Genomic DNA, 24412 nt, shown 5'->3' on the forward strand with positions numbered 1-24412 from the left:
TGTACCTTCACTCACAAATCTTGAGCTATTACTAAAAAGTTTGCAGTTTATTTAATTTGCTATAACCGCCTGGCTTTATACAAGATCACAGTGGTGTATAGAAAAGGTATGAGCTAAAGCCCAAAATCTAATGTCCCCTATTGTATAATGATCAAAATCCAAAAATTGCACAAGTCTTGATCTGATAAAAGGGTGAAAATAATAAATATAGAAAAAAAAGACTTTGCTGTAATATTTCTTCCTCACCTTCGTTTGGGTATAGCTGGTTCTTAACAAGTTATCTTGGCAAAGTTATAATGAATGTTTCATATAAATGCCATGAACTTTATGGTTAGGGTCCTGGTAGGTTCAGGTCTTTTTGGGTGCAGGCCATGACCTAATGCATACCTACATTTTGCTCTAGATCAGTGAGCGGATGTGTGGATTGGGCACATTGAGCGTTGTACATCCAAACTGACTGACTCCACCGTAGGAAATGGGGAGCTTTGCTCGGCATTTAGTCCAGCTATTGTCTCCAGGTTCCCAGTAATAAATAGCCTTATAAAATCTGAAACCATTTTCCCCTCCAAACACATAAACCCTCCTCTTCCACCTCACCACGCCTGCAGCAGCAATTTTCTCTGGTAGTGGTGGAATTACGCTGTCCTTACCGATGCCGCCATCCTCCTTGATAAAAAAGCATCTTGCAGTGGCACAGAGCTCTGGTGTGACAAACGGGTTCTGGGATCTGGGTCGGGGTTTGCCGAGGCAGTAGCCACCAATGACGTAGATCCCATTATCCGTAGCAACGGCACCTGCAGAGATAGAGACGATACCTAAGGGGAGCTGAGCCCAAGTATCCGATTCGGTATCGTAAATCAGAAGTCCCTGATGGTTTTGGTGGTGTCCATCTTCCAGTGTCTCTCCCCCAATTAGGTACAATTTGCTCTTCAGCACTGCAGAGGAAAATAGCTGGAGTGCCAAAGGCAGTCTAGAAATGGGAGTCCATTCCCTTTGTTTCAAGTCAAAACATTCTGCGATAGCTAGCAGAGAGCTGCCATTCCAGCCTCCAATGGCAAAAAGCTTTTGCTTACAAGTCAGAAATCCATGCATGGAACGGGGCACAGACATGGACGCCAACTGAAGCCACTTGTTTGTAACAGAGTTGTATTCATGGAGTGTATCTGAAATGGAATCGTCTTGATGCGTACCTCCAGCTATGTATAACATATTTCCTATAGCCAAACACCCAGGGCACATCAGAGATTTTAAGGCTGCCAACCTTTCCCATTCCCCTGAGAGGGGATCGTAACAATCCACATAGAAATCCTGGTCCCTCAAGTTAGGATCCTCACGTACCTGTAGGTCCACACATGCGATTTTTTCACAGTACATTCCCTGCCTCAGAGGTGGTAAGCTTCGTTGGGACCTCTCTTCCTTACTTGTGTGTAACATAGCTATTTCATCATCCGTCGCATCTGACATATCTTCCTTCACCTCGGAAAGCTCTCTCGAGGTAAGAAGTGGTATGCGGATGTATTGCATTAGTTCTCTGAAGCATGGGCGGCGGTCTTCAGGCTGACAGTTCCACCAGCAATGTGCGGCTCGGTAAACGGCCAGTTCAGAAGAAACTATTAGACTGTCTGAGGCAATGATACTGATCAAAGTCTGAAGATCCAGATGATGGAAGGCTTCCTCTTCAGAGAGTTGGCTAAGGTTGTGGCTGATATAGGGCAATGCTGCCTGGAGCAAATCTTGTTTATTGTGTGCAAAGGCCAATGTGTAAATCCCAAGACAATTCTTTAGAGAAAGAATGTTCATTAAAAATCTGTAAAAAAAAAAACAAAAAAAACAACAACAAAGTGTCATCCTTGATCACCTTCAACTATATCCATATCCACTAGTACAATGATGCACTACAGAAGCGAACCTCCATTCTTAAGAACTGTCTACAGGATAGGGCTGCATTTTGATTATAATTTTTAATTGCAATTACATTTTTAAAATTGCAGTTAATCATGGTGTCCAGCCTGCCAACATCTTATTTTTGTCCTATGTTCAACTCTCCCTCCTGATCCAACATTGTTCCCTCCCTGTGTCCAGCTTCTATCCTTCTCTCTTCCCTCCTTTCACCCCCCCTCCCCCGGTCTAGCCTGCCAGCATCTTATTTCTGCTCTGTGTGCATCTGCCTCCCCTCTGTCCCCACCCATCAGCAGCGTGATCAGCATTTCTCCCTGGACTTCCTTCCCTTACCCACTCCCCTGTACCTTCAAAGTAGTTTTAAGAACAATGGCAACGCAGCACTGTCTATATGCTGCCTGTGTCAAAAGAGGGTAGGATAGGTTAGGAGGAGCCTCCGGAACAGGCAGCACAGAGAGCAGCGGCAACACAGCAATGTCCATAAGCAACTTTGAAGGTACACAGGAGCAGGCGAGGAAGAGAAGGGCAGGGAGAGATGCCAACCGTGCCTCTGACAGGGATGGGATGATTAATTTTATTAGCTGCGATTAATTTTTTTCATTGCAGCTAGTAAATGGCGCATTAACCATGATTGATATGCAGCCCTACTATCAAACCGTACTCACTCGCAAATGCCGAGGTCGCCACTGCTACCCCCCCCCCCCGAGGTCGCCACCACTGGTACACCCCCCCCCCCCAGAGTCGCCGCTGCTGCCGCCACCCCTCCACCTGGCCGTCTCTTCGCTATTCAACTTACATCTCCACAGCAGGCAGATCAGCGGAGCTGCCGTTGGCCTTCCTTCCCTGCCTGTGTCCCGCCCTCGCTGACGTTACGTCACACGAGGGCGGGACACAGAGAAGGAAGGCCGACGGGAGCTTAGCTGATCTCTGCCTGCTGCGGAGATGTAAGTTGAATAGCGAAGAGACGGGCTGCGTGGAGGGGCGGTGAACTCGGGGGGAGGGGGGATGCGACCCACCAGCCCGTTTTAACGGGCTCAACGGCTAGTAGTAACATAGATTATATAAATTGCGAGTGACCGTACTCACCGCAAATGCGCAGTAGAGACCGAACATTCAAGGAGCAACACTCCAAACCCCGCCTCCACCAGCAGCTCCTGTACCGAACGTAATGCAGCCAATAGGGAGGGAAGGAGGGGGCGTGGAAATTGGAGGAGGACGTAATGCAGCCAATAGGGAGGGGAGGGGCGTGGAAAACGGAAGAGGACGTAATGCAGCCAATAGGGAGGGAAGGAGGGGGCGTGGAAATCGGAGGACATAATGCAGCCAATAGGGAGGGAAGGAGGGGGCGTGGAAATTGGAGGAGGACGTAATGCAGCCAATAGGGAGGGGAGGAGGCGTGGAAAACGGAGGAAGATGTAATGCAGCCAATAGGGAGGGGGCGTGGAAATCGGAGGAGGACGTAATGCAGCCAATAGGGAGGGAAGGAGGGGGCGTGGACATCAATGGGGGAGGGAGGATGGAGAAGAGAACCACCATGTACAAGGGCACAGCAGGAACGACGAAGTGGCCGAGGCAACTAAAAAAACCCACAGCAGAAACCAAGCAGGGATCAAAAAACGTTCTGGGGCCAACAGAAAAAGGTAAACAGGTGCATTCACTCACAGCACACACACACACACACAAGTCCTGCTTTGCCGCATGAAGCAAAGACATAGCTGTCCCGCCCCTTTGGCTCACTGAACAGCAGGAGTCAGCAGAAGGGGCGGAACAACAACATGTATGCGGGGAGGGGGAAGGGGGGAGGGAGACCGGCACACGACTGAAAAATGAGCCTGTGTTTCAAACTGCTCTACAACTGCCTAAAAGGAGACACTGAACCTCCACTGCCACACAGCTCCAACAACTGACTACAAGGAGACACAACCTCCACTGACACACAGCTCCAACAACTGACTACAAGGAGACACTGAACCTCCACTGCCACACAGCTCCAACAACTGACTACAAGGAGACACTGAACCTCCACTGCCACACAGCTCCAACAACTGACTACAAGGAGACACTGAACCTCCACTGACACACAGCTCCAACAACTGACTACAAGGAGACACTGAACCTCCACTGACACACAGCTCTAACAACTGACTACAAGGAGACACTGAACCTCCACTGCCACAAAGCTCCAACAACTGACTACAAGGAGACACTGAACCTCCACTGCCACACAGCTCCAACAACTGACTACAAGGAGACACTGAACCTCCACTGCCACACAGGAGACACTGAACCTCCACTGCCACACAGCTCCAACAACTGCCTACAAGGAGACACTGAACCTCCACTTTCACACAGCTGCAACAACTGACTACAAGGAGACACTGAACTTCCACTGACACACAGCTCCAACAACTGACTACAGGGAGACACTGAACCTCCACTGACACACAGCTCCAACAACTGACTACAAGGAGACACTGAACCTCCACTGAGACAGGGAGTACTAACAGCTCTAAACCGCTTCAATCCGGTTTTCGCCCTCTTCACTCGACAGAAACAGCACTTTCTAAAGTCTGTAATGACCTGTTCCTTGCCAAATCCAGAGGCCACTACTCCATCCTCATCCTCCTGGATCTATCCGCCGCTTTTGACACTGTCAATCATGACTTACTTCTTGCCACACTGTCCTCATTTGGGTTCCAGGGCTCTGTCCTCTCCTGGTTCTCCTCCTATCTCTCCCACCGCACCTTCAAAGTTCACTCTCATGGATCTTCCTCCACCCCCATCCCCTTATCTGTTGGTGTTCCCCAGGGATTGGTCCTTGGACCCCTTCTCTTCTCAATCTACACCTCTTCCCTGGGCTCCCTGATCTCATCTCATGGTTTCCAGTATCATCTCTATGCTGATGACACCCAACTGTATCTCTCCACACCAGACATCACCGCGGAGACCCAGGCAAAGGTATCGGCCTGCTTATCCGACATTGCTGCCTGGATGTCCAACCGCCACCTGAAACTGAACATGTCCAAGACCGAGCTTATCGTCTTTCCACCAAAACCCACTTCTCCTCTTCCTCCACTTTCTATCTCAGTTGATAACACCCTCATCCTCCCCGTCTCATCTGCCCGCAACCTCGGAGTCATCTTTGACTCCTCTCTCTCCTTCTCTGCGCATATCCAGCAGATAGCCAAGACCTGTCGCTTCTTCCTCTTTAACATCAGCAAAATTCGCCCTTTCCTCTCTGAACACACCACCCGAACTCTCGTCCACGCTCTCATTACCTCTCGCCTGGACTACTGCAACTTACTCCTCACCGGCCTCCCACTTAGCCATCTATCCCCCCTTCAGTCTGTTCAGAACTCTGCTGCACGTCTCATATTCCGCCAGAACCGATATACTCATATCACCCCTCTCCTCAGGTCACTTCACTGGCTTCCGATCAGATACCGCATTCAATTAAAGCTTCTCCTTCTTACCTACAAATGCACTCAGTCTGCTGCCCCTCACTACCTCTCTACCCTCATCTCCCCTTACGTTCCCGCCCGTAACCTCCGTTCACAGGATAAATCCCTCCTCTCAGTACCCTTCTCCACCACCGCCAACTCCAGGCTCCGCTCATTCTGCCTCGCCTCACCCTATGCTTGGAACAACCTTCCTGAACCCTTACGCCAAGCCCCCTCCCTGCCCGTCTTCAAGTCTTTGCTTAAAGCCCACCTCTTCAATGCTGCGTTCGGCACCTAACCCTTACCGTTCAGTGAATCCAGAATGCCCCAATTTGACTGCCCCTATCGGACCGACCGTTCACTTGTCTATTAGATTGTAAGCTCTTTGAGCAGGGACTGTCTCTCTTTGTTAAATTGTACAGCGCTGCGTAACCCTAGTAGCGCTCTAGAAATGTTAAGTAGTAGTAGTAGTAGTAGCTCACAAGCACTCTCTCTCACTCACTCACACACTCTCTCTCATTCACTCACTCACTCACACACACACACACAGAGACACCCAAGCACACACACACTAGCTGCTCACTCTCACACTCACTGTCTCTTTGGGAGGGCAGGGAACAGAGGACTGTGGCTTGACATGGGGTGAGGGAAGAGGACAGAGGAGGGTTGCTGGACATGGGGGGAGGACAGGGGACAGAGCAGACTTGCTACACATGGAGGTGAAATTAAAAAAAACTCGCCCGTTTTAACGGGCTTAACGGCTAGTAGATTATAACACATAAAGACCTTCATGGTCCATCCAGTCTGCCCAACAAGATAAATTCGTAGGAGCTGATATTCAGACCATGGGAGTTAGCCCTGCTAACTCCCGCAGTTGGTGGTAATACTGGATATTCAAGGCCGGGCAGTTTCCGGTGATTGGCATTGAATATCCAGTTTATTTTTGGCTGGTTTGAACTTAACCGACCAAGCCGGTATTCGGCATTGGCCAGTTAAGTTAAACCAGCCAATGATAGTCCTGGGATACGGAAGGCTAAAAATGGCCGCCAAACCCACACTAAAACTCTGTGGATAGCTGGTTATATTGCATGATATAACTGGCTATCAGCTAACCAGAAATTTTTTAACGGAAGACAGCCAGCTATCTCCCGCGGAGTATCGCTGGATAGCCAGCTAAATACCCCGGTTAAATGATTTTGAATATTGGGGTGGAAAATATATTTGATAACGTATGCATACTTGATCTTGACCGGTCCGTGTCATTTTCAGGGCGCAGACTGTAGTCTGCCCAGCCCTTGCTTAATTTTCTACTACTGGAGTTGCTACTGAAGTCTGCTCCAGTCTAACTAGATCTATCTAGCTTAAGAGGAAGTCTACAAAGACTTAGAAAACTGATGGTGTTACATATGGTGAAGGAATTAACCCCCCCCCCCCCCCCCCCCCCCAAAGCACAGGTGGGAAAGCAAGAAGAAAATGGGAGCTGTTCTATTCATTAGTTTTAACTCACCAGTTGTGTCAATAATTTGTTTTCAGAGGGGAAGGGGGATGGGGTGACATCAGTATGAATATAGTCCAGAAATTGAGGGAACCTGACACAAATATGGTTTTCATTGCTTGTTCTACATTTTGTGGAGTATCTATCCTCGTACATTCAGGTAGAAAAAGCACTGGATCTTAGTTAATATATGTTTGCTGTCACCTGCAACAGTGATCCAGCAGTGGGATTATCTGCAGTCGGCTGGCAGTAGAGAAAAGTTGCTCTGCTGTATCCAGGGTCAGCACCACCTGCCCTGTGTAAATGTAGGTCAGCACATTCTGGATAACAGATGGAGAAACATCCTGAAGCTGAACAACTCCATCCAGGGATTCCTTCAGGGGACTACTGAACATGGCTTGGAAGTACGGGCTGACTGCTGCCACCACAACCCTGCATAGAAAGCACAGAGAATTTCAAGGGCGTATATACGCCAGTTGAACTTTGGCTTTTCTCTCACTTCTGCTGAGCCAGGAATCTCGTACTAAGCCAGTGCTTTCTTGCATTATATCATTGTTTGTCTCTGCTGCCTCTCCCAAGAGGTCATGCCACACATATATCACTTTCTCAGTCTGTCCCTTGGAGCCTCTTGTTCAAAAGCATTCTTTCCTCTGAAAGTTTACTTTTTAATACATTATTGATACTAAGAAAGTTATAGCTGAATATCAGAAATCACAAAAGGAAAAGCACACAGCAAGCGGACTCAAATGCCTCAGAAAAAGGGACTGTTTTTAAAAGTGTACTAAACTGTTGAAATATGACCTTGACTCATGCTTTGTTTATAAGTTCTTTGAAAATGTAATAAATTAGAAATGAGGACTTTTTTTTTTTTATTTAACAGGTTCATCTCTATATACAATGAAAGAGGCAAAGCATTCCACACATGGGGATGGGCACCAACTAACAGCACACCTCCTTTTATGAAAGAGCCTCAAACAAAACCAGTTGACAATGGTGGCATAGCCACAGGGGCATGAGGGACCTACACTCTCTTCAAAAATTGCACTAGATTTATGGCTGGCAGAGAAGCTCAAGTCCTGCCAGCCAAAGATTCATGGCCCAAGCCTCCGCCTAATTTATCTAGGAATCTTCACGATATTGACCCTTCATCTCTATCCTCCCATGTTTCAAACCTCCTCTCTACTGTGGCACCATCCACGTCTGTCAACGAGGCTGTTTCTTCTTACAACAATACTCTATCCTCTGCCTTAGACATTCTTGCACCTTTGATGACCCGCCCTGTAAGGCGTACAAAACCCCAACCTTGGCTGACTTCTAATATCTGCTACCTACGTTCCTGTACCCGCTCCGCCGAACGCCTCTGGCGGAAATCTCGTGCCCTTGCTGATTTCTTGCACTTTAAGTTCATGCTGACCTCCTTCCAATCTGCTCTTTTACGTGCCAAACAGGATTATTATATCCAACTGACCAACTCTCTTGGCTCTAATCCTCGACTTCTCTTCACCACATTGAACTCTCTCCTCAAGGTGCCCCCTCCCCCAACTCCCCCTTCATTATCTCCTCAGACCCTTGCTGAATTCTTTCACAACAAGATTCAAAAGATAAACCTTGCTTTCTCTACCTCACCAGCTCTCCCTCCACTAGTCCGTTCCCCTCTCTCTCCTTCCCCTCATTCCCTTTCCTCCTTTACTGAAGTTACTATTGAGGAAACTACACTTCTCCTTTCTTCCTCAAAATGTACCACCTGTTCCTCTGATCCCATTCCCACCCACCTTCTTAATGCCATCTCTCCTACTCTTATTCCTTTTATCTGTCACATTCTCAACCTCTCACTTTCCACTGCGACTGTGCCTGCTGCCTTTAAACATGCTGTGGTCACACCTCTACTTAAGAAGCCTTCACTTGACCCTACTTGTCCCTCTAATTACCGACCCATCTCACTCCTTCCTTTTCTGTTCACCGCCGCTGCCTTGATTTTCTCTCCTCACATGCTATTCTTGACCCATTACAATCTGGTTTTCGCCCTCTCCACTCAACCGAAACTGCGCTTACTAAAGTCTCCAATGACCTATTACTGGCTAAATCCAGAGGTCAATATTCCATCCTCATTCTTCTTGATCTTTCCGCTGCCTTTGACACTGTCGATCACAGCATACTTCTCGATACCCTGTCCTCACTTGGATTCCAGGGCTCTGTCCTTTCCTGGTTCTCTTCCTACCTCTCCCTCCGCACCTTTAGTGTTCACTCTGGTGGATCCTCTTCTACTTCTATCCCTCTGCCTGTCGGCGTACCTCAGGGTTCTGTTCTTGGTCCCCTCCTCTTTTCTATCTACACTTCTTCCCTTGGTTCATTAATCTCATCCCATGGCTTTTCCTACCATCTCTATGCTGATGACTCCCAAATCTACCTTTCTACCCCTGATATCTCACCTTGCATCCAAAGCAAAGTTTCAGCGTGCTTGTCTGACATTGCTGCCTGGATGTCTCAACGCCACCTGAAATTAAATATGACCAAAACCGAGCTTCTCATTTTCCCCCCCAAACCCACCTCCCCGCTCCCCCCGTTTTCTATTTCTGTTGATGGCTCTCTCATTCTCCCTGTCTCCTCAGCTCGAAACCTTGGGGTCATCTTTGACTCTTCTCTCTCCTTCTCTGCTCATATCCAGCAGACCGCCAAGACCTGTCGTTTCTTTCTTTACAACATCCGTAAAATCCGCCCCTTTCTTTCCGAGCACTCTACCAAAACCCTCATCCACACCCTTGTCACCTCTCGTTTAGACTACTGCAATCTGCTTCTTGCTGGCCTCCCACTTAGTCACCTCTCCCTCTCCAGTCGGTTCAAAACTCTGCTGCCCGTCTCATCTTCCACCAGGGTCGCTTTACTCATACTACCCCTCTCCTCAAGACCCTTCACTGGCTCCCTATCCGTTTTCGCATCCTGTTCAAACTTCTTCTACTAACCTATAAATGTATTCACTCTGCTGCTCCTCAGTATCTCTCCACACTCGTCCTTCCCTACACCCCTTCCCGTGCACTCCGCTCCATGGATAAATCCTTCTTATCTGTTCCCTTCTCCACTACTGCCAACTCCAGACTTTGCGCCTTCTGTCTCGCTGCACCCTACGCCTGGAATAAACTTCCTGAGCCCCTACGTCTTGCCCCATCCTTGGCCACCTTTAAATCTAGACTGAAAGCCCACCTCTTTAACATTGCTTTCGACTCGCAACCACTTGTAACCACTCGCCTCCACCTACCCTCCTCTCTTCCTTCCCGTTCACATTAATTGATTTGATTTGCTTACTTTATTTATTTTTTGTCTATTAGATTGTAAGCTCTTTGAGCAGGGACTGTCTTTCTTCTATTTTTGTGCAGCGCTGCGTATGCCTTGTAGCGCTATAGAAATGCTAAATAGTAGTAGTAGTAGTAGTGCTGCAAAAGCAGCAAGAAAGCCGGCAGCATGCTCTAGCCACCCATGCCAGCACTTATATGCATACTCACCTCATTTGAACTGAGCATGTGCAGAAGTGCCGACGTGAAAGGCTGGAGCATTCTGCCAGTTTTCTCACTGCTTCTGCAGCACCAGCGGGGACTCTGGCAGAGAAGCTCCAGCTGCAAAGGTATGATCGGCGATGGGGTGGGGGGGGGGGGGGGCAAAGGAAATGCTTGCTGCTGCGCCCTCCCCCCCCCAGGAAAAAAAAGAGGTCTGGCTATGACCCTCAGTGATACCAACATGATTATCTGGCTACATATGAGACCAGAGAGATACCACTTCTCATGGCCTTAAAAATCCATAACATATACTCAGATTATAGGAGTCAGAAAGCCAATGCAATCCCAGGAGGCTAGGAGTGATCACATACAGTGGGGGAAATAAGTATTTGATCCCTTGCTGATTTTGTAAGTTTGCCCACTGACAAAGACATGAGCAGCCCATAATTGAAGGGTAGGTTATTGGTAACAGTGAGAGATAGCACATCACAAATTAAATCCGGAAAATCACATTCTGGAAAGTATATGAATTTATTTGCATTCTGCAGAGGGAAATAAGTATTTAATCCCTCTGGCAAACAAGACCTAATACTTGGTGGCAAAACCCTTGTTGGCAAGCACAGCGGTCAGACGTCTTCTGTAGTTGATGATGAGGTTTGCACACATGTCAGGAGGAATTTTGGTCCACTCCTCTTTGCAGATCATCTCTAAATCATTAAGAGTTCTGGGCTGTCGCTTGGCAACTCGCAGCTTCAGCTCCCTCCATAAGTTTTCAATGGGATTAAGGTCTGGTGACTGGCTAGGCCACTCCATGACCCTAATGTGCTTCTTCCTGAGCCACTCCTTTGTTGCCTTGGCTGTATGTTTTGGGTCATTGTCGTGCTGGAAGACCCAGCCACGACCCATTTTTAAGGCCCTGGCGGAGGGAAGGAGGTTGTCACTCAGAATTGTACGGTACATGGCCCCATCCATTCTCCCATTGATGCGGTGAAGTAGTCCTGTGCCCTTAGCAGAGAAACACCCCCAAAACATAACATTTCCACCTCCATGCTTGACAGTGGGGACGGTGTTCTTTGGGTCATAGGCAGCATTTCTCTTCCTCCAAACACGGCGAGTTGAGTTCATGCCAAAGAGCTCAATTTTTGTCTCATCTGACCACAGCACCTTCTCCCAATCACTCTCGGCATCATCCAGGTGTTCACTGGCAAACTTCAGACGGGCCGTCACATGTGCCTTCCGGAGCAGGGGGACCTTGCGGGCACTGCAGGATTGCAATCCGTTATGTCGTAATGTGTTACCAATGGTTTTCGTGGTGACAGTGGTCCCAGCTGCCTTGAGATCATTGACAAGTTCCCCCCTTGTAGTTGTAGGCTGATTTCTAACCTTCCTCATGATCAAGGATACCCCACGAGGTGAGATTTTGCGTGGAGCCCCAGATCTTTGTCGATTGACAGTCATTTTGTACTTCTTCCATTTTCTTACTATGGCACCAACAGTTGTCTCCTTCTCGCCCAGCGTCTTACTGATGGTTTTGTAGCCCATTCCAGCCTTGTGCAGGTGTATGATCTTGTCCCTGACATCCTTAGACAGCTCCTTGCTCTTGGCCATTTTGTAGAGGTTAGAGTCTGACTGATTCACTGAGTCTGTGGACAGGTGTCTTTCATACAGGTGACCATTGCCGACAGCTGTCTGTCATGCAGGTAACGAGTTGATTTGGAGCATCTACCTGGTCTGTAGGGGCCAGATCTCTTACTGGTTGGTGGGGGATCAAATACTTATTTCCCTCTGCAGAATGCAAATAAATTCATATACTTTCCACAATGTGATTTTCCGGATTTAATTTGTGATGTGCTATCTCTCACTGTTACCAATAACCTACCCTTCAATTATGGGCTGCTCATGTCTTTGTCAGTGGGCAAACTTACAAAATCAGCAAGGGATCAAATACTTATTTCCCCCACTGTAAGTAGTACCTTTGATATGGCCCTCTAATATGACCCTGTCCTTCCTCTCATCTAAAAAGATACATATTTGGGACCTTAAATTCATTTCACAGGACTTTTGGTGTAGGCTGTATACTATTGTGATTGTTGTCTGGACTGTCTTTTCACCATGACTAACTGTGATCCCTGTAATGCCTATTGCTGAATATAACAGCATATAAGATCAATTAATGAACATCTTTATCCATTTACAGGTATGGCCTCTAGAATTCGATGCAATATTCTAGGTCAGGTCAGGTCTTCTTAATGTTTATGCATATCCCTAGGCATCCCTTTGGCGCTTCCATAATACACATCATTCCCTTGATGTCATCAGGCACTATTGCCCCAAGGTCCCTCTCCTGATTTGTGGACATCAGATTCTCAATCCCACATCGTGTACTGCTCCCTCAGATTTCTGCACTGCAAATGCATATATATATTTTTTGTTTTTTTGCATTGAACTGTAACTGCCAAACATTCAACCATTTCTCAACCTTTCTTACACCATTCTGTCTCCTCCTTCAAGTGTTCACTCTATTGCACATTATGATTATGGAAAACTGGGCATCCAAATGGCAGACGAAACTTAACGTGGACAAATGCAAAGTGATGCACATTGAAGAATAATCCGAATCATAGCTACCTGATGCTAGGATCCACCTTAGGCATCAGCACTCAGGAAAAAGATCTAGGTGTCACTTTAGACAATACGCTGAAATTTTCTATCCAGTGTGAGGTGGTGGCCAAAAAATCAAACAGGATGCTAAGAATTATCAGGAAATGCATGCAAAATAAGACCAAGAATATTATGATGCCTCTGTATCACTCCATGCTGCAACTGCACCTTGAATATTATGTTCAATTCTGATTGCCGTGTCTCAAAAAAGATATAGCAGAATTAGAAAAGGTTCAAAGAATATAAATCAAAATTATAAAGGGGATGTAACTCCTCCCATATGAAGAAAGGCTAAAGAAGTTAAAGATCTCCAGCTTGGAAAAGAGATGGCTGAGAGGGGATATGATTGAGGTCTGTAAAATCCTGAGTTGTGTAGAAAAGTTAGAAGTGAATTGATTTTTCACTCTTTCAAAAAGTACAAAGACCAGGAGACATGGAAATACTTTTAAAACAAATAGGAGGAAATATTTTTTCACTCGTTAACCTCTGGAACTTGTTGCCTGAGGATGTTATAACAGTGGTTAGTGTATCTGGGTTTTAAAAAGGTTTGGACAAGTTCCTGGAGGAAAACTCCATACTCTTGTTATTGAGATAGACATGGTGGAACCCACTGCTTGCTCTCGGATAGGTAGCATGGAACATAGCTACTAATTGGATTTCTGTCAGGTACTTGTGACCTGGATTGGCCACTGTTGGAAGCAGGATACTGGGCTAGATGGACCATTGGTCTGACCCAGTAAGGCTATTCTTATTTTCTTATGTCAATGTTATTATAGGTGCCGTGTGTAGTAAGCCAACCTCACTGGCTCTATTGCAGATCATAATATTAGTTGGATAGAGGTAATATTTGCCTCTATCCAACTCAAGACTCAACTCAGTATTACTCAAGACATTAAACAGAAACAGCCTCAAGAATCATCTCTGAGGCACGCCCAGGACTAGTGTAAGGGTATTGGGTGCTCCACATGAACGCTCAGCTTACACCCTCCCTCCCAATAACTCTTCAGACCCACTGTCTACCCCTTCCCCACCTTCCAGACATATTTTCAAATATTAAACTGTGTTGTGTATTTACTACACACACACCCTCTATGGATTTGGCTCACACCTTTTTCAGTTGTAGCTCAAGGTGAATTACATTTGGGTACAGGAAGTATTTCCCTGTCTCTGGAGAGCTCAAAATCTAAGTTTGTTTCTGAGGCAAAGGGGGGGGGGGGTGGAAATCACATGACTTGTCCAAGGTCTCAAGGAGCCACAGTGGGATTTGAACGTTCTCAGCCTGATTTCTGTGTGTTCCTGTTATGTGTGGGGGTTTTTTTTGTCTTGTTTTGTCTTAGAAGTATATCTTATATAATAAAACTCACCCTCAACGTTCTGAGGACACTGACATCACTGTCAGGCCCTCCGGGCACTTCCTTCCGCTTCGAAGCCTTCGTGGTGGTGAAGCCACCAAAACCAGTGTGTTGGGGCCCCGCCCTCGCGTCAAACATTATGACGTCGAGGGCGGAGCAATGGCGTCAGTGGCTTCACAACCAACAAAACAGCAGATTGAAGGTGGCGTGCCGAGGTCCGCAACAATGGCGGTCAGTGCCTTCAGAACGCCGAAGGGGTGAGTAGGGAGGGGGGGAGGTTCGGAAGGAAACCGTTCTAGCGCCCGTTTCATTTGCACAAGAAACGGGCATGTTTTACTAGTTTTATATAATTTGCATTATATCAAAAATAAACTGAAACCTGCTTCTCCAGCCATTAGGTTACTCCTCCTATTTGAAAACTGCCAACCCTTCCTGCAGGTAAAAGCATTTACTGATGGTTCTTTGAATTGGTGTGGCTGTCAGGTCTACTGTTTACCTTTCGCTGCAAATACTTTCCTTGCTGCCTCGCAAAAGCTGCTGCCCTAGGCAACCACCTGCACTTCCTAATGGTTAGGCCAACTCTAGTACTTTACTAGACACCCTGGAAGGTATGGAAAACATGACGTGGATCTGGTGAAACGACCTAGAGAAGGAATGTCCAACCTCAGCCCTCGCCAGGTTGGGTTTTTAAGATTTCTCCAATGAATATGCATGAGATCTATTTGCATACAATGGAGGCAGTGCATGCAAATAGCTATTCTTTGCACACTAAGTAACTACCAGACTACTATCTGTAAAACAATGTATTCTTTATTGAACATTACAAGTCATAAAGCTGTTTATAAAACCAAAAGCTTCACTTACTTAACGTTAATCCCACACTCATATTCATCCACTCCATTCATACAATCACAAACACCATTTTTACTGTCATCCACACTATGTGAGCACATTCAATAACTTGTTACTACTCACTCTTATCTAACTTCTTTAACATTAACCATGTTGGTAACAGTGGTTTAGCTACAGGTGGACTCAGCCCACCTCAAATTGTGGCACTCTTGCTGTGGCTCACGGGGATCCCTAAACCCCACCAGCTGACGACTTCTTCCTGGGGCAGCCAGCAGCTGGTTGTACTTCTCTCGACCCAACACTGACACCGGCCCCTTTGCACAAGCACTGAGCATGCACAGCTTGTCGGCAGCTGCATCAACTTGAGGCAAGTGCTGCCGGCTGCCATGTGGAAGAGCGCTGGCCACACGAAGAGGAGGAAATCTTCAGCTGGCGTGGTTTGGGGATCCCTGCCAGCTAAGGTATTTAATATTTTGGGGTTGCAGGCATGTGGGGGAAGGGGTGGAGTGAAGAGAGAAGAGCCGGAAGGAGGATGAGTTCCATGTCCCCCCACCTTGTGCTCAGAACCACCCAAAACTGGCTAGCTAGCTATGCCCCAGGTTGGTAACAAGTATCACATGAGTACTCCCAACGTCACAAGCTATAATTCTTCAATATGTTGTCTTAGAACAGTCTTGCGTCTTCCACCTTAATATTCATCACTTGATGTTTCCAGCAATGTGATTCTTCCAATTAGTGTAGACCCCGCACATCTGGTCGAATTTTTCATAAATCACCTATAAACGTATATCCAGTTCCAAAAGTTTCTCCAACAAGCAACAATGCAGTTCCTTCCGTCACTGTCCGTCTCTGCATATCCTATTTCACCCCACTTGTAGTGTCATCAAACCCTACACTGGTCCGTGTTTCACTATATGAGTCTTCAGGGGTTTAACTGAATTCTTTAAACTACGTTCTTGGTCACATTCCCAGGGTGAGCGTCTAGCAAGTAGCAGGAACAATGACGCCACTGCACTCCAAAATGCATATTCTTTGGGGACATCCTGAAAACCCGACTGGATCGTGGCCCTCAAGAACCAAGGTTGGACAAACCTGGTCTAGAGTTTGGTAGTTAAAATTCAATGAAAAAAAAAAATACAAATTTACCTTATTTAGGTTGCAGAAACCCAAGGGACAAGTTCAGCACAGGGTGAAGTTCTATGCAAAAACCAATAGTTTAGTTTACTTACATCTGCTATAACTATCTTCACTGATATTACAGGCCAAAGAAGTACAATTAAAAGAATCAAAAATAAAAGATTACATATCAATCACTATCAAAATTAACTTTACATTTAAAACACATAAAATAATAATTCAGTTTCTATTCCATTTGCATCAACAAGGAAAATCCCCACCGCCCGATATTCAGCGCTATTTAACCGGTCAAAATGGCTGCTGCCCGGTTAAATAGCACTTAACTGGCTATCCCCTGCTGAATATCCCTGGTTAGAGGCTAGCCATTATATCGCCGATTTTTCATATTTGGCCACGTCAAACCCTGGAATACCTTTGGCTGGTCTGAGGCTAACCGACTACATTTGAATATCGACGTAGCCGGTTAGCTTCAAACTGGCCAAAAATAACATGGATATTCAATGCCGGTCACCGGAAACTGCCGGGCATTGAAGATCCGGGCTTAGCGCCGACCACGGGAGTTAGCTGGTCTAACTCCCACAGTCTGAATATCGGCCCCCCCCCCCCCCCCCCCCCCCCCCATCGTCTAACCTGGTGCCTCATCATAAGTCTGTTTAAACAATAAAGTTCTGAGCTGAGTTTTAAAATCTTGACAGATAATTCTACTGGAATGACACTAGGGAAATTATTCCACTGAAAAGGAGCTATAAAGAAAATAGTATAGTGTCCAGCTGATTCCAACTTTGCAGTTCTTGACCAAAGTCCGCAAAACTCTACCAGGATTATACAGTGCTATCAAATACTGCTTCCTACTGTCTGTGGCTGTTGTCCAATTTATTCTCTCTTAAACAATGAAAGAAACAGCTGCCAGATTTGTTCACTCCCCCCCCCCCCTCCACCCAATACCAGATACTTACAGGAGCCAGTTTGAGAGGCATGATTTCATTGTGTTAGCAAATTCAAGAGCCTGCTTGTATGAGGAGCAGGACATACGAATATAAGCAAAAACCTACCTATGACAGGGGAAACATCTTCCTTCAGCTATAATGCTGGCATCACACAGCACCTGTGCCCGGTACATCTCTTTTAAACCTGTAGAGACAGAATCATTGGACATAGGTCGGGGATGAAGGATCTGATTGGCCTTCCTGAATGCAGGTCGGCCACTGCTTCTGCATCAGTGTTGAGGAAGAAGGGCTACAGCATACCCAGCAGGCAAACATGGGGGTAATTCTGTGCAGGCAGCTTAAAGTTAGGTACCTAAAGCATGTGCACTAAACACGAATAGCACTTAAGTGCATAATTGCCATGAAAAAAAGTATTAGCGTAAGTCTGCAGTTATGTGCGTAACTTAAGGAGCGAGCACTTAAACTAGCTCTATGATATGCGTAACTTCACAACATTCTCAAACTTTAGTGTGTTTCAGTGCTTGGCACGCCCCTGCCCCTCTCACAATTACACACTACAGAATTTAGACACTAACACCTAAGTGTAGTTATGTGGGTAACTACAAATTAACGCTAATTAGTGTAAATTAACTGCAATAATTGTCAATTATTGGTTGTTAGTGCCAATTTGCAGCTAATTAGGCAATTAACCTTTGTGCCTAACTGCTACTACCCTATAACCTACACCTGCAAATGCCCACCCAAGGTGCATAAATTTGTGCACGAGGTATAGAATTGGGGGGGAGGGGATGGTGCTCAGGGCGAACCTAAAACTGTCCTCATGAAGAGGCATAATAAAAAGAGCATCACAACTAAAACAAAATTTAACAGTAATTTCTGGCAAAAAGTTCTATTTATTGGGCTTTAACAACCCCCTTTATGAAGAGATTAATCCAAAGCAGCATGCATCAGGTACAGCCCGACAATTTTGTAAATAGCATAACAATAGTGAAATGATCAAATACAATCAATGAGGTAAACTTGGAGATGACAAAGTGAATCCTAGTAGTAGGACTAACATGATACAGCACCAGACATAATCATTTAACAGCGCTTTGATAAACACTGTTCTAATGTATTCTTCCATGCTGCCTATTATGGTGTCATCTGTTGTATGATTATTTTAAAACGCGGTTAAATGATTATATGGCTGTGACCCCACGATCATGGCCAAATAAAATCATGCAACTCCCCAGAGACACAGGTGATGCACCTATGGAGAGCCTATCCAGGTTATGGCTCAAATGGGCATTTTGTGACCCAATCTGGGGTCCCAACCCACAATTTGGGAAGCTCTGAATTAGAATATCAGTGATAACGTGATCAAATTTAAGCTGATATAAGGAGTGACGTCACTAAAACAAGTCTACTGTAGCAGCATTCAATTTTCAAAAAGGTGACTGATAAAATGAGGAAAATGGTTAAAAAGAAGCTGAAAGGGTCGGACGCAAAGGCTGGGACTTTAAATCAGGCCTGGGTGTTGCTTAAAAATTCCATCGTGGAAGCCCAGACCAGATGCATTCCATGTATTAACAAAGGTGGAAAGAAAAGCAAACGACAACCAGCATGGTTAAAAGGTGAAGTGAAAGAGGCTATTGGAGCCAAAAAAGCATCGTCAAACAATGGAAAAAGGATCCAAATAAAGAAAATAAGAAGCAACAAAAGCAATGTCAAGCTAAATGCAAAGCACTGATAAAGAAGTCTAAAAGAGAGTGGTTAGGGTGGTGGACTCTGGTCCTGGGGAACTGAGGAACTGAGTTCGATTCCCACTTCAGGCACAGGCAGCTCCTTGTGACTCTGGGCAAGTCACTTAACCCTCCACTGCCCCATGTAAGCTGCATTGAGCCTGCCATGAGTGGGAAAGCGCAGGGTACAAATGTAACAAAAATAAAATAGATACTATTGGAGATTCTACATGGAATGTTGCTACTATTGGAGATTCTACATGGAATGTTGCTATTCCACTAGCAACATTCCACATTCCATGTAGAAGGCTGCGCAGGCTTCTGTTTCTGTGAGTCTGACGTCCTGCACGTATGTGCAGGACGTCAGACTCACAGAAGCAGAAGCCTGCGTGGCCACATTGGTGATGTGCAAGGGCCGACTTCTACATGGAATGTTGCTAGTGGAATAGCAACATTCCATGTAGAATCTCAAATAGTAGCAACAGTGGAGGAGTGGCCTAGTGGTTAGGGTGGTGGACTTTGGTCCTGGGGAACTGAGGAACTGAGTTCGATTCCCACTTCAGGCACAGGCAGCTCCTTGTGACTCTGGGCAAGTCACTTAACCCTCCATTGCCCCATGTAAGCCGCATTGAGCCTGTCATGAGTGGGAAAGCGCAGGGTACAAATGTAACAAAAATAAAATAGATACTATTGGAGATTCTACATGGAATGTTGCTACTATTGGAGATTCTACATGGAATGTTGCTATTCCACTAGCAACATTCCACATTCCATGTAGAAGGCTGCGCAGGCTTCTGTTTCTGTGATTCTGACGTCCTGCACGTACGTGCAGGACGTCAGACTCACAGAAGCAGAAGCCTGCGTGGCCACATTGGTGATGTGCAAGGGCCGACTTCTACATGGAATGTTGCTAGTGGAATAGCAACATTCCATGTAGAATCTCAAATAGTAGCAACAGTGGAGGAGTGGCCTAGTGGTTAGGGTGGTGGACTTTGGTCCTGGGGAACTGAGGAACTGAGTTTGATTCCCTGCACAGGCAGCTCCTTGTGACTCTGGGCAAGTCACTTAACCCTCCATTGCCCCAGGTACAAATAAGTACCTGTATATAATATGTAAGCCGCATTGAGCCTGCCATGATTGGGAAAGCGCGGGGTACAAATGTAACAAAAAAAAAATATGAAGAAAAACTTGCTATGGAGACAAAAACTCACAGTAACACCTTTCTCAGGTACATCAGAAGCAAAAAGCCTGTGACGGAATCCATGGGACTGTTAAATCAAGAAGGAGCAAAAGGGGCATTCAGGGAGGACAAGGCCATAGCGGAGAGAATGAATGAATTCTTTGCTTCGATATTTACGGAAGAAGATGTAAGAGATCTACCTGTACCGAAAATGGTTTTCAAGGGTGACGATGCGGAAGAACTGAAAGAAATCTTGGTGAATCTGGAAGAGGTACTAAGCCAAACTGACAAGTTAAAGAGTGATAAATCACCTGGACCGGATAGCATACACCCCAGGGTACTGAAAGAACTCAAACATGAAATTCCAGATCTGTTAGTGATCTGTAACCTGTAATCCATAGTACCTGAAAATTGGAAGGTGGCCAATGTAACGCTGATTTTTAAAAAGGGTTCTAGGGGTGATCCGGGAATGTACAGAGCGGTAAGCCTGACTTCAGTGCCAGGGCAAAATTGTGGAAACTATTATAAGGAATAAAATTATGGAACACATAGACAAACATGATTTTAACGGGACAGATTCAGCATGAGTTCACCAATGGAAGTCTTGCCTCGTCAATTTGCTTCATTTCTTTGATGGTGTAAATATATGTGTGGATAAAGGTGAGCCGGTTGATGTAATGTATCTGGATTTTCAGAAAGCTTTCAACAAAGTTCCTCATGAGAGACTCCTGAGAAAATTAAAAAGTTATGGGATAGGAGGCAATGTCCTTCTGTGGATTAGGAACTGGTTATTAGATAGAAAACAGAGGGTAGGGTTAAATGGCCATTTTTCTCAATGGAGGAGAGTGAATACTGAAGTGGTGCTATTTAACATATTTATAAATGATCGGAAAACAGAATGACGAGTGAGGTGATTAAATTTGCAGATGACACAAAACTATTCAAAGTTGTCAAGTTTTTAAAAGTATTTCCATGTAACTTTCTTGAGTGTCTCCTAGTCTTTGTACTTTTGGAACGAATAAAAAATGGATTTACTTCTACTCATTCTACACCACTCAGGATTTTGTAGACCTCAATCATATCTCCCCTCATCCCTCTCTTTCCTCAGGGGACAGCACTCAAGAAAAAGATCTAGGTGTCATTGTAGACAGTACGCTGAAATCCTCTGCCCAGTGTGTGGCGGCAGCCAAAAAAGCAAACAGGATGCTAGGAATTATTAGGAAAGGGATGAAAATAAGACCAAGAATATTATAATGCCTCTGTATCGCTCCATGGTGCAATCTCACCTTGAGTACTGAGTTCAATTCTGGTCGTCATATCTCAAAAAACATATAGCAGAATTAGAAAAGGTTCAAATAAGCAAGACCAAAATGATAAAGGGGATGTAACTCCTCCCATACGAGGAAAGGCTAAAGAGATTAGGGCTCTCCAGCTTGGAAAAGAGATGACTGGGGGGGGGGGGGGTGGATATGATTGAGGTCTATAAAATCCTGGTAGAAGTGAATCAATTTTTCATTATTTCAAAAAGACCAAGGGACACTCAAAAAAATTACATGAAAATACTTTTAAAACAAATAGGAGGAAATATTTTTTCACTCAAAGAATAGTTCAACTCTGGAACTCGTTGCCAGAAGATGTGGTAACAGTGGTTAGTGTATCTGGGTTTCAAAAAGGTTTGGACAAGTTCCTGGAAGAAAGGTCCACAGTCTGTTATTGAGATGGACATGGGGGAAGTCACCCTGGGATTGGTAGCATGAAATGTTGCTACCAATTGGGTTTCTGCCACGTACTTGTGAGTTGGATTGGCCACTGTTGGAAGCAGGATACTGGGCTAGATGGCCGATTGGTCTGACCCAGTATGGCTCTTATGTTGTTAACATTCAAATAGCATAGATATGATGCTAACATTGTTCATACAATACAAAAAAAAAACCTTAAGAGGTTGCCCTATGGGGGTGGGTGACAAGGCAAAATGGTTTTGGGTGTTGGGTGCAACCTATTAAGGGAATAGGTAGCACATCCAGTTAGCCCAGCTCATTTTAGATAGATAGGCACACAACACCCAAAACCATTTTGCTTTGTCAACCTCCAATAAGTCTTTTACCTGATCCTTCAGCCCTTTTCTTATCACTGTCCAAAGCATGCCAGAAGTCAATTAATGCACTGGCCTCTATCATCAGTAATGTACAAAAAGTGGGAGAGCGACCAAGGATGCCAGAAGTCCTTTGGAGATCTTACAGCAGTCTCTTGCACGGAGTATTACTGAATAGCAATGAGGATGGTTCTTCAAAAGTAATGTAGTAGTCTTTAAAAAGTAATACTCCGTGCAAGAGACTGCTGTAAGATCTCCAAAGGACTTCCTCCATCATTGCTCTGCAGCATTCTGCACAGCAGACTCCTGATGCAGGCCTGACGGCCGAAACATGACGTTGTGTCGAGTCTTCAAACCTTCAATAAAGTTTTTTTATTAAAGAACATCCTCCAGTTTCTGGCATCCTTGGTCGCTCTTCCACTTTTTGTACATTACTGTTTTTACCGTGGGGCGTTTGAGTTCTCCGCTTGCTGGCGGATCTTCTCTGGCCTCTTATCATATCCATTGGTAAACTATTTCAGGGTTTATCTTCATCTTTGTTTATTTGAAATCCAGCACCCAGGTTCCCCTCTCTTCATTAGCGCCAAACTGTTTAATAAGCCACATAGGCACCAAAACATCCAGCTCCCTAATACTAACCATGAACAACACAGTCGCCCACTGTCTGGGTGGTATCTCCAGCCATCTCCACCCCATCCCAGCCCAGCTTCCTGTCCATGGCCTATTCTGAAGAACAGCCGCTGTCTGACCTGAAGGGAGAGAAGAAATCAGAACAGGTTCAGACAAGGAATATGAAGAATAAATCAGCCCAGCATCTTTTTTTGGCCTCTTCCCCCCACCCCCATATAACGGCAGGTCCCATCACCCCCTATAACTAACAAATCTCTAGCCATATGATTGCACTCTGGATATGATGCCAGATCCCATCTCTTTCTATATCTGACAATCCTCTAGCTATATGATTTTGCTCTGGATATAAAGACAGGTCCCATCACCTCCTTTAACTAACAATTCTCTAGCATAGTGCTTCTCAACCCAGTCTTCTGGGCACACCTAGCCAGTCGGGTTTTCAAAATAGCCACAACAAATATGCATAGCATATATTTGCATGAACTGTCTCTGGTATGCATATCTATCTTACGCATCTTCATCGATGATATCCTGACAATCCGACTGGCTGAGTATGCTGCCCAGAGAAATGGGTTGAGAAGCACTGTTCATGCTATATGACCTCGCTCTGAATATAACAAGTCCCATCTCTCCCTGTAACAATTCTCTAGCTATAAAAGTCTTCCCCCTAGATTGTAACGACAGCTCCCATCACTCCCAATAGCTAATGATTAGTACATATATAAGTACATAAGTAATGCCACACTGGGAAAAGACCAAAGGTCCATCGAGCCCAGCATCCTGTCCACGACAGCGGCCAATCCAGGCCAAGGGCACCTGGCCACCTTCCCAAACATACAAACATTCTATACATGTTATTCCTGGAATTGTGGATTTTTCCCAAGTCCATTTAGTTGTGGTTTATGGACTTGTCCTTTAGGAAACCGTCTAACCCCTTTTTAAACTCTGCTAAGCTAACCGCCTTCACCACGTTCTCCGGGAATTGTCTAGCTATATCCACTGACAGACATACCTACTGTACCAGTGCAACTCCTGGAGATACAACTGAAATCAGCGTGAGCTAAATCCCAAATCCTTCCCTTCTTATATGATTTCCCCCTTCCCAACATTACAACAACTCTTATCGTTCATCCCACAGGAACCAGGTCTGTGGGTGCTAAGCACCCCCAACATTGAGCAAACTCTTTGAGGCTCATTTTCAAAGCACTTAGCCTCCCAAAGTTCCATAGAAACCTATGGAACTTAGCCTCCCAAAGTGCTTTGAAAATATGCCTCTTTGTGTCCAGGGAGTGCTAATTTCCATTAAGGTTTAGCACTCCCAATCATTTTGAAAAGTCCTCCCACCACATTACACCTCGTAACTCTCCCTCCTCATAACTATTAACACTGTCTAGAGCGCTGCGCTTCCCCTCTCTGGCTACTACCCACCGATAAAATACCTGTTCGATCGCAACCTGTACAGTAAGTGATGAGCTGCAACGTCATCCCTGCGCCAGCCTCCGATTGGCCTAGCCG

General features: G+C 45.6%; 1 protein-coding gene across 3 annotated transcripts; it reads right to left on the bottom strand.

Annotated features, from left to right (window-relative positions):
- Nucleotides 1-24399, bottom strand: LOC115480999 (kelch-like protein 3). Of its 3 annotated transcripts, none has more exons than XM_030219982.1 (5): nucleotides 24337-24399; nucleotides 22907-23016; nucleotides 17377-17455; nucleotides 7039-7266; nucleotides 1-1807 (listed from the first exon to the last, which is right to left on the bottom strand). In XM_030219982.1, the coding sequence occupies exons 2-5, from the start codon at nucleotides 22983-22985 to the stop codon at nucleotides 400-402; spliced, it is 1794 nt and encodes a 597-aa protein (XP_030075842.1). In that variant the 5' UTR covers nucleotides 22986-23016; nucleotides 24337-24399; the 3' UTR covers nucleotides 1-399. The 3 variants fall into 3 exon arrangements, with proteins under 3 accessions (XP_030075842.1, XP_030075843.1, XP_030075844.1); XM_030219983.1 differs by having other exon boundaries at nucleotides 24326-24343; XM_030219984.1 differs by lacking the exon at nucleotides 7039-7266.
- Between the last annotated feature and the right edge of the window lie 13 nt (nucleotides 24400-24412).

Source organism: Microcaecilia unicolor, chromosome 11 (genome assembly GCF_901765095.1).
Source record: "Microcaecilia unicolor chromosome 11, aMicUni1.1, whole genome shotgun sequence".
Classification (NCBI taxonomy): domain Eukaryota; kingdom Metazoa; phylum Chordata; class Amphibia; order Gymnophiona; family Siphonopidae; genus Microcaecilia; species Microcaecilia unicolor.